At 35.9% G+C, this 11,582-nt stretch overlaps 1 protein-coding gene across 1 annotated transcript; it reads left to right on the top strand.

Annotated features, from left to right (window-relative positions):
• Positions 1-1,053: 1,053 nt before the first annotated feature.
• LOC108676343 (pleckstrin homology domain-containing family J member 1) lies at positions 1,054-9,106 on the top strand. The gene is made up of 7 exons (XM_018164409.2): positions 1,054-1,400; positions 2,632-2,717; positions 3,149-3,241; positions 3,775-3,857; positions 5,037-5,100; positions 5,714-5,952; positions 6,307-9,106. The coding sequence occupies exons 1-7, from the start codon at positions 1,283-1,285 to the stop codon at positions 6,401-6,403; spliced, it is 780 nt and encodes a 259-aa protein (XP_018019898.1). The 5' UTR covers positions 1,054-1,282; the 3' UTR covers positions 6,404-9,106.
• The last annotated feature ends 2,476 nt before the right edge of the window (positions 9,107-11,582 follow it).

Raw genomic sequence — 11,582 nt, 5'->3', positions numbered from 1 at the left:
CATGAATAATGTTATTATTACGAAAGATCTTTCACAGCTCTGACCTGTTTTGCGGCTCTGCCTTGTTCTGCGACTCTGCCATGTTCTGCGACTCTGCCGTGTTCTGCGACTCTGCCGTGTTCTGCGACTCTGCCGCGTTTTGTGGCGCTGCCGTGTTTTGTGGCGCTGCCGTGTTTCGCGGCTCTGCCGTGTTCCACGGCTCCGCCGTGGAGTGTTCTCCTCAACAGATGCTAGGGATAGGGAAAGTTTGAGCTGTGCAGGCAGTTTAAGTTAGGTAGGATTTTCAATGAGTTGGTAGAGAGCCAATTAATTAAAGTGATGAATTGAAGTGATTAATTAAAATAGTAAAAGTGACTTAAGTGAGTGATTAAAGTGATCAATTAAAGAAAATTAAGTGATTGATTAAATTGATTAACAACTATAACTCAAAACTTGGTCGTGGGGCCACATTGGACTAGTCTTCAGAGGCTCCCGCAAATTTGAAAAGAAAAAAAAAAGACTCACTCGTTATTTGCCTCACTCTTGTTAATTGTTATTTGTGTTAGCTATTTGCCTCACTCTCATTCTTTGATTCCCTTTTGACCTATGACACATTTATGTTCTTGGATTCACTTTTGTTCTCTGACTCGCTTTCCTCTTTTTGCTCACTTTCATTCAATGATTCACTTTCATCTTATGACACAGACACACTTTTGTTCCATAACTCGCTTTCATTCTATGACTCACTTTTGTTCTTTAACTCACTATTGTTTTTTGACCCACATTTGTTATTTGACCCACTCACATTCTTAAACCCACTTTCCTTTTTAGCACATTTTCTCATTTACGGTAAAAAATGCACTATTGTGCTCGCCATGTCCATCCGTCTGTCTGTCCGTTTGTCTGTCTGTGACTTCACCTTTTTGTTGGCCAGAAAATGTGCTCACTGTCACTGAATGCAGTGAGTACTGAGTATGTAGGTATATATTTTTTACTCCCATTCCTCCATTGAAATTTTTGTTATATGACTGCTTGTAGCTCTTGTTTAGCTAATAATCTATTGCTGTTGTAATAAATTTAACATTATCTCCTTTTTCCAAAAGCCATTGGACTGCTAATACTCCCACAGTTGTGAGGCTACATGGACACATTGCCTCATTCTAATATCTAGTAATAGGTAAATGAATTTGAAAAGAAATTCTGAAGAGATTGAGCTAGATCATCACTATAGCATAATCAAGCATTCAAAAATGAAATATCTCATTGATGTTTGCTGAGAAAATTTACTTATTAAACTATTGGAATGCTTATGAATTTTGAGCACCTCACAAAAGTTCTTGAGGGCCCTGGAGACCATGAGGGTAGACTCATGCACAAAGCTCCTAAATCAAAAAGTATGCGGAGAAACCTACATAATGCAGGTATTTATTTTTTATGTATTTTCTGCAAAATGAATATTAGTTCTTAAATTTATTATTAATTAGTTAATATTAATGGGAATTCAGTATTATTTACTACAATAGGTGACAGGAAGTAGTTGTGTTGGAGCCCTTATGTCTCTGTGAGCACCAAACTGTAAAGTCCTTGAAGTTGAATTATTGTCACCTCTTCAAGTATACTAGGTACCTATACTGTAAATATTAAACTATCTTGACCATCAATAAGATTTCATATGCAAGTGTGGATGTGGTCACATGTAATGGATTGATGCACTGTAAAAAATGAGTACAGTGTCTATCTTTTTCATTGATTGTAGAATGTTGCATAATGGTTCAATAATTTGCCATTGGCCATATTGGCTGTAAGTTACCATATTTATTTACAAACTGAGCATAAATATGCCAAACTAAGTAGACAATTTTACAAATTCTCATGGCTCTTGCATGGTTTTATATGGGTAATTTAATATGCAACTTTTACATCTTGATCTGCAAAAACCACCTATGAAATGTTTATTTTTGCTCACTATTCTGGGAAAAAAACTATGATTTTCAAGATTTGCTTAAACAAACAACACATGTTTTTAAATAGAGTTATATAATAGAGGTAAAGTAGAGGTTAATTCTTGTAAAAGCTTTGAAATCCTTTTAAACTGCTTCATCATGAAAACATGGATAAGTACATTCCAGATTTGAACAATACTGACATTTTTGAAAACATATCTTGACCAACTTACTTCACTCTTCACCATTATGATCACTTGAACTTATTCTTACCAGCAATTTCTGAGAAACAAATTAAAATGGTCCTAAAAAGTGAATCACTTATACTTATAACTGTGCTAAAAAAGTGCTTCAACTACTTAGTGTGCTTGTTGTTCTACATTAGTCCTGGTCTAGAATTAATGTCATCGATTTGTTTGGTTTAGTCAGGATAAAAAGGAATGTAAATTTTTGGGGGCATTCTATTCTGTATCAGCAGTTATTTATGCAGTTGCAAAATAAAGTCTTGATGTTATGTTATCATCTATGCAATTGATATTCTACAGCAGTGTTGAACTAACTACTCATATTTGAAGCAATTGCACTACATAATTTTATATGCATGATGAATGATGGTACGTTGAGAAAACAATTGGTCACATAATTAAATACCTACTCTATCAGCATTCAGTTTTTAATAACCTTTAAAAAACATTACTTTCTCATTCAGGTTATAAGGAGAAGTGGTTCAAGCTGGTGGGAAACCTGCTGTTTTATTTCAGACTGAATGAGCAAGGCTGTGTCAGCAAAGAAGAGGTATGTTATAAGAATTTGTCTGTCACTGTATGACACTGTATCTACCTATGTAGGTATGTAACTGCCATCATGGATTACTGTCAGTTGTATCTCCTCTTTCATGTTTAAATTACCTCATAAATCTAAATAATGTTGTTCTGTAGGAAAAAGCCTCAATTGCATCTAAAGTTTGAGCAGTTCTCATTGAATGCATTTATTGTGATTTATTGCCTCAGTTGTATTGATTATTTCTCTCACACTTTAGAATTAAATGTAATTTGCATGCTTCCAATTTATAACTTCTATTAAAATGCTATGTTTTCTGTGAAAATTAGCTATAAATATCTACTTCTCTTTACTCTATATGCCAGATGTGATGAATGCATTTTTTGCTGAGTTTTATTATGTGTAGTTTATTTAGCTGAATTTGTATCTGCATAAAATACTTGCAGGCAAGTGGTGTGCTGGTGCTAGAAAATGTTGATGTTCACATACAAGGAGCCTGCCCTGGTGGTGAACTCTTTGGCCTGGCCCTGACATGGAGGGTAATCATTGCTTCTATTTATCTATCTTATCTATCAACAGTGCCATGAGTCTTAAATAAAATCATGTGTACCTATTCTAATTTTTTGTATATTTTTATAGTTGAAGCAATTTTAATATATTTTCTCCAAGCAAATAAGCTTAGATATCTCATTAAAAATGTATTTTAATACCGTAGTTAACACAATGGACCAGTGTGCTATAACTAGAACCTATTTCTATAAACTGATATTTGACAAATATGGTGTGCTAATTATTGAAATAACTGAACAAATACCGTAATGCTGAGACAGAACTAGAATGATGATATTGATACTGGTCTTCACAAAGCCAGTAATACCATACTAGAAAAATTGGGGTAAAATGAAATAAATATCACTGAAGAATGGCCACTGCCTCAATCAGTTTTCTAAGCCAGCAATGACCGCTTCATTGCAATTGCTAAAAAATGTATCATCAAGATATACCATCCTAATCTTGCAATCATACTTCAGAAATGAAGTGGCCATCTAATTCTGCACTGTTTATTCTTCAGGATGATGTCAGTAAAAGCCATCTATTTTATGCCTCTTCTGAAATGATCAGAAATACTTGGCTGCACAAACTCAGACTAGCAAGGTCAGTCATACTTCTGCAAAATTCAACACGGTTGGTTAATGACCAGAGAATTCGTCAAATTAAATTTTCAAAGTATTCTTCAGATGACATTAGTTGATCATTTTGATCAACTAATGTCATCTGAAGAATACTTTGAAAATTTAATTTGACGAATTCTCTGGTCATTAACCAACCGTGTTGAAACAAGCTTATTCTGCCTTCTGATACTAACTTCTGCAAAATGTACATATTACTAACTTTGGAGGTCATTGTATATAATATTCAAGATCAATATGTACATAAGCAGCATTTAATGGAATTTGTCCTTGACATAGTTGTTAGTATTTAATTAACATCTCTTTCCCAGTTATTCCTTAATATTTGGATAATAGGTTCAAATAATTAATAACTCTAATGTCATAATAACATGTGTGACCATCTTCTTGAAATGTTGGCTCATGGCTTTTCAATTTTCAGTCAATTTCAAATGATATGAAATGCCGGTTTGTGGTACAGGCAGTTCACAGATGGCAAAGTTACTATTTGTATACAAGATTATATCATAGAGATGAACCACCATTAATTCATACATTTATTATTATTTAGTTGGAATTGTGTTAATATAATACCTTCCATTTTATATTACATAACTAAAGACTACTGTAACTATACATCCCCTCAGGGGGGACTTCTGACGCGTGTCTGTGCTCGTCAGAAGTCCTATGGGATTTCGCGCTCCTAGGGGGATTGTTCCTGAGCGCCCCACCGCTGAGCTCGCGGTGTCTGACTGTAGGTCTCAGTTGTGGGGTTAAGTTATTATGTAGGTAGGATTCCTTACATTTCCCTTCTCTCTCTCTCTCGTGCGGGTGGCCGACGTCCCGTGTAAGCGACCTCTTGTTCGAGTGTCTTCGTTTCTGTTGCTTTTCACCTGTCCCTCCTTGTCACTTCGTCTCTTTAAGATGCTAACGCTGCTTCTTTCGAGCCAGCTTCAGCGGGCTGGACAATTGATACCTTCCGCCCCTTGTGGGTGATGAATAATTGAGACCTTCCACCTCTATGGTGATGTTCATATTGACTTTCCGTGCGAGATAGCTAAATAGCTGAAGGGCTAGTAAACATTTGGCCACTAAACTAAACTAAACTAACTGTAACTATACATAATTCATATGTCAACCAATGGGTATTTCTGATTTTTTTCAGTTATGAAAACTTGAGTGCCCATCTGTTGCACCTTCGTTTGCAGATACGACGGCGCACTGGTAAGGTCAGTATTATGTATAAATTATGAGGTCAGAGCATGAATATGTTTTTTTCAATTATCAAGAATCTATTGGTTCTATATTATTTATATTGTAGTTTTATTGCATTTCGAAATTATGACTATATGACTATTGTTATATGACTATATAATATATATATATATACATAATAAATTATATATATATATAATATAATATATATGACTATAAGTGGTTACTGAAATTGTTTTCTTTACATTCCATTTGTAATGGAAAATATTCTTATTTTCCTGAGTGATAAACCAATTGTTTTAATTTTAATGCAATTCTTGCCTTATTAATGAATTTTCATGACTAATAACACAAAAGTTTCAGGAACATTAATAATTTCATTTTTTATTTAATTAATGAAATTTCTTACTTAATTAATTAATTTTTTTTATTAAATTAATGAATTTTTTACTTAATTAATGAAATTTTTTATTTACTTAATCAATTTTTTTATTTAAATAATGAACTTTTTTATTTAATTAGTGAAATTTTTATTTAATTAATGAATTTTGTATATAATTAATTAAACTTATTAATACATAAGTTTCCAGAACATTTTTGAAGCTCACTCCAGTTCCATCATTGCAGGATCCTCTAGAGCACGAGTTGGGTCGGCCAGAACTGTTCCCTTGCTCCGCGTCGCCGAGCACATCTCACGTTCCCCTGCAGATGCCGTGTGCGCAGCAGCAGCCTGAGCCTCAGAGTCAGTTCTACGCCAGCACCACATGGTACGGCTCTTCACCTTGTCTTAGCTCCTCGGCCACTCCTCGCCTCATAACTCAACCGTCTCTTTCTCAGCCACACAGTCTCAATGTTTCAGCCTTGAGGTGAGCATGACAGTCATTATTGCAGCCTTGAGACCAGCAGTAATTGTTATCCTTGTTAAGTAAATGATTCCTAGTCATAACTTCTCTGCAATGGTTCGATGCTTTTATTAATTTACCGTGCAGCATAACAAAATCATCTGGTTATTTTGACAACGTTGTATTATTCAGCATGTGAAAGTCATTATTACTTTTTTTCAAAAAATCATATTTTACTTGGCTGCTTGAGTGTAATTTCATTGTAAATGTTACTGATGATCGCTGGCATATATAGTCTTGCCCTAGAGTGTATAACTCCGGCGCGTATCTCAGCATGACCTAACTATGTTAAAATAATGTATTGAATTATGTCCTCAGCTGTGTTGGGGGCGTGAGCAGTGGGAACAGCAGCACCAGTGAAGAATCTATCGGGCCTCGGAACCCATCCTTCAGGGCCCATGTACACCTCAGCTGATGCCCAACATTATTCCATTCTCTGTAGTCCTTGACACATTAATATTAAAGAGAACTCAGCACCAAATCTCCAAACAGGCACTACATTAATTTATGAAGAGCTTCTCTCATAATAATGAAAACCTGGAAACCACCCCTATCAAATCTGCTCACATGTGGTCAAGTCTAGTGTGAACTTACTGAATTAGTTTTGCGCATTGTGGGGAAGTTCCAACTATGTTGACCATCCCACGTGCAGGTGATGTGGTGAACTCGACTTGCATACCTTTGTGCCTTAGCAACAACCAAGAAAATTGGCAACTTATCGTTATTGTTAAGAGTATCTACGTTTATAATGATCGTTACTCGCCACAATTTTTGTTCAAATGATGTTCAGTTATTTTGAATTATTTTACCCGCAAAATCAAACGCACACATTTTTACCTTGTACACCTTGCCTCTTGTAGTCGCAGGACCGTCACTGACCTTAACTTAATTTGCACTTCTTAATTCTTAACTTAATTACACATCAGTATGTGCTTCCTTATTTGCAATTGTGGCCTGCTTAGGAGAAATTGTCTTGCTTTAGAAAAATTCCAATTCAAAACTGTAATCTTATTAATTGCGAGATTTTATTAATCAAATTTAGTTTAAGGAAGTGCCTTTCACTTATTAAACTCTTATTAAACAATTCTTGCTGTCCAATTCCTTATAATCCGGTATTATGTTATGTGAAAATCTGTTCTATAGCGATATTCATTGACACGAAATGAAACTATTTTCGTCTTACAAAATTTCAACAAAATCTCATGAAATGCATGAATATGAAAACGACATTCCCTTGCAGTTACAGTAGTTATTTTTTAGTGAAATCAGTGATTTATGCTGCCCATTCTTCTTAAAAATGAAATGAAAATTCTGCTACGACCTCGTACTTGCTCACGTTGTTCCCTTCAACTTCAATCATTCCTGAGTTATCATCAGACGTACCTAGATCAATTGACCGTCTCGTTCAAACGAGCCTGTCTACTTTAAGTTATTACAATGTTGTTTTTTCAAGTATATTTATCTCGCCATTATTTATTCCCTGGCAACTAATTAGTTGCACAGTTTTCTCCATGTATGTCAGAAATTTAAATCGCTTATAATATTTTTTATTCATTATTGTATCATAGATTGTACACATTCTTATGGAATGAACTTCCTCGCTAACAATTGATCATAAATATCTCATTTTTTTGGATGCCAACGTTTCCGGTATTCAGAAAGTGAGTTAGGAACATGTTTTTTGTTTAGTTATTTATAGGGTTGTTAAGTAGCTCAAGGTAACATTTGTGGTCTCAATGCAGTTTGTTATTTACAACAGAGATAATCGTTACCATAGCGTTTAATTAGTCAAACAGTGAAGACAAACCAACAGTATTATAAGTGATTGTGAGTGGTTTTATTTAGTAGTTATTACATCATTTTCTCGTTAGCCTGATTAACTTCATGGTACTAATCAATCTGCCTAGACATCAAATATGCTACGAAAATTCATGCATTCCGTACATTACCGGTATGACTCGTAGGCATTCATTTAATATCATATTTAAAAGTTGCGTATAATTTTATTAAATCATGAAAAAAACGTGTGTTCAGGGTTTTTTAGAAAAAAATTCTTTTTATAGAGTCGTGTGCGGGATCTCATATGATGCTTCCAGGTGAAATAATTTGTAGATGAGATATATACAGTAATTCGCAATTTGTTGTGTGTCCTCCACGTTATCTTTTAATCCCCAAATAAAGTGCAATTTCGAATGGTGCTTTATGCGACTCGTAAATTTTGCAATTCATGAATTACTGACGTGCCACAGGTCTGTTAAACGGGATCAAGTTCCGTGATGTTAAAGTATTTAGTGTTGCTAGAGCTGATTCAAGCTTCTCAAGTTTCGCGTGTGATTCCATGTGACACGCAAGTTGATTTATTTTAGAAGCTTCTCGTATGAATGATTAGACAGGAAGATCAAATTTAGGATTATTTTGCAATTTTGAGTCATTTTTCGTGCGAGTGTCAATCATCGTGTACCAACATAATTACCATTTTTATCACTAAGAATACATTGAATTACGCTTGTTACTTCGTGATCTTTTGCGTTGGTAGACTCATAAGGCCAGATCTGGCACGAATGGCACCCAGACTCTCGCATGTGGCCGCCCAATTTCTGAGGTCATGTCTGTGAACAGGCCATTATGCTGCTACTTTTGCACCTTACCTTTTGCTGATCATTCTCCGCTATTCTTACCAACGCTTAAAAAGAAATTATCCATAAAGTGCAAATATTTTGTGCCTCTACAATCATTCCGTATATGGTTATATACATGTTGTTATTGTTTCAATGTTATTCCGTCAACACTGAGCATATTTTTTTCACCTTACCTTTTGCTGATCCTTCGCTGTTAATTCTTACCAACGCTTAAAAACAAACTATGCATAAAGTGCAAATATTTTGTGCCTCTACAATCATTCCGTATACGGTTATCTACATGTTGTTATTGTTTCAATGTTATTCCGTCAGCACTGAGCATATTTTTTGTATTTCATGAAGAATTTTTTTCGGATGTAACTCAATGATCATTGAACAATGCAGCAAATTTGTTCAAGCGTGCTGACTTCCACCTTTTATGCTGTTGCAATATATAACGATGCCCGGTGATGTTTTTATACCAATGATACATAATATATTCTCTTGATTTTCTATGTTTTTTTTCCCACTTTATTAGTGTTCGAAGTTAGTTTTGTTTATAACTGTACGGCATTGAAATGCGTTGTACGCTGCAACTGGCCGGAACAAACAGTTGTTTGTTATAGCAGTTAGTGCTGACTGCTACAACTGGTCGCGTGTAAACGAACCATCTGTGGAAAATTTCGCAAATATTTATTTTGGCATGTGGCAAGACTTGCGGAAGAACCACGGTGTACGCAACTGCTTTCTTTCTCCAGGGTTGGGAGATTCCTCTGTCACTAAAGCTCGTAAATCCATGAAAAATATGTCGTTCTCGGTGCCCAAGTTTATCAGATAAATGAATAAATTATACGCGAATTAACATTCGCAGTGCAGTACCGTTACGAAATCTTGTCGCAGCCGTAGGTTGCCGGGATAATGTTAGTCAACCTGGAATGTTTTCACTACATCAATCACACATTATCAAACCAAACACCTATCCGTCTGCATATCAGCTCTATTTACACGCTATATTATTTTTGCACATTATGTGAACTTGGAGTTTGTCCCAAGATTATTTCAATTTTTGTGTTACGGTTGTAAAGGATCATGCACAAGCATGGCCCTATCAACTATCTAAGTATGTCAAACTGGCCCAGTGGTTAAAGTTCAGAGTACCAAGATTAGAGCAGAGAGGCGCGGGTTCGATCCCAGCTCTGTGCGCCAGTTTATGGTCAGAATCGGCAAGGAGGCCGGGCGGTTAAGCAAAGCAGAATTGTAGCAGTGAGTTGCGAGTTCGAGACTCGTAACAAGCTATGGATGTTCTGCGATGTTAAGAATCGGCGACAGGCCTAAGGCCTAATATACGCTGAAACCGCTATTATTATTATTATATGTCATAATGTGGATCGCTGACCATGCAGTGTAACGCTAAATGAACTTTATTGGATCGCACTCGAATTCACTATCGGATTTAATAAGTAATAGCTTGGTAATAAATATGAGCGTAACTACATATCAAGCGAACAGATTCATTGATAGTGGGCGTAATTTTGTTATTCTATGATTTACCCACTGTGAATTTTGCGTGAAACTTACCCGGGCGCTAAAATTTTTAACTTTTTTAAAACATGATTTGGCCCAGTGTGATTTCCCTTATTGCAAACGGTAAATAATATACGACGCCTTCGAGTAATTTTCTGAAACTTGAAAGCTGAATGGTTTCATACATTGGCTATATCGTTACAATTATATAGTTATTCATGTATTTTGTGTGTGAACTGCCGGCCATTAATCTACTTTTAACAAATTTCATTCAATCAGCTTTTTTTCAACTAATGTTTTTTTAAGATTTAATTTAATTGCGTTACATTTTCAAACGTAATGAGAATTTATTCCTAATTTTTGTGTTCTAATTTATATCAGTTCACATGGCAGTATTAGTGTTGGTTTCCATGGAGGCACGCAGCATAAGAAAGCCTCAATTGCATTGGCGGGAGTCGCACCTACGATGAAAGTCTAAACATACCGCGTAGTTGAAAGTAACTAAAAATATATATAAATAAAAAAATAAATACAGGCAACAGATGTTTTATGCTAAAATTCTGACCAGTACGATTCTAATGAAGGGCAATCCCGGGAAATTGATTCTTAAAGTTTACGGAAAAATTAGTGAACTCTTTTTCGTCACTCATGAGTCCTTCGCTACCTGAGAGCTTTATCCCCAGGAATCCTGCCTTCTCTCGTGTTAAAGGATGTGGTTTCCTGTAGACCACGTAATTCTATATTATTTCAATACCGATAATTTAGAATTAAATAGAATGTATTTTTTCAATACCAACAGCTGCTTGCTTATGTAAATAGATGCTCCGTGATGCTTAATTAAAAATAATGTAATGATACTTCGGCTGAGCAAACTTTGAATGGGATTTCATCACTAAATCTGTACACTTATTACAAAAACTATGATCTCGGTCTCTAGAGCATTCGCGTTAGAAAAATTTTTCCTGCTCTTTTACCATTTCTGCAGATCCATTGATGCCTAAACATTATTTTAAGTTGAATTTTTAACGATCAGGAGAGCCGATCGAAGTTTGAAATCGCGTAGTGATAGTGAAATTCATGTGTCTGTAGGCGGTTATAATAATAATAATAGCGGTTTCAGCGTTTAGTAGGCCGTAGGCCTGTCGCCGATTCTTAACATCGCAGAACATTCACAGCATTTTGCGGTCTCGAACTCACAAGTCGCTGCTACAATTCTGCTGTGCTTAACCGCCCAGCCTCCTTGCCGATTCTGACCAGAAACTGGCGCACGGAGCTGGGATCGAACCCGCGCCTCTCTGCGCCAATCTTGGTACTCTGAACTTTAACCACTGGGCCACCCTGCCCCACCACTGGGCCACCCTGCCCCACCACTGGGCCACCCTGCCCAGTGGTGGGGTTAGTATTCATGGGCTCTTGGGTTAGTATTCATGCCCTCACTATTACTTCCTGGTC

The sequence above is a fragment of the Hyalella azteca genome, unplaced genomic scaffold (genome assembly GCF_000764305.2).
Source record: "Hyalella azteca isolate HAZT.00-mixed unplaced genomic scaffold, Hazt_2.0.2 contig1871, whole genome shotgun sequence".
Lineage (NCBI taxonomy): Eukaryota > Metazoa > Arthropoda > Malacostraca > Amphipoda > Hyalellidae > Hyalella > Hyalella azteca.
This window is presented reverse-complemented; position numbering and strand designations above follow the sequence as displayed.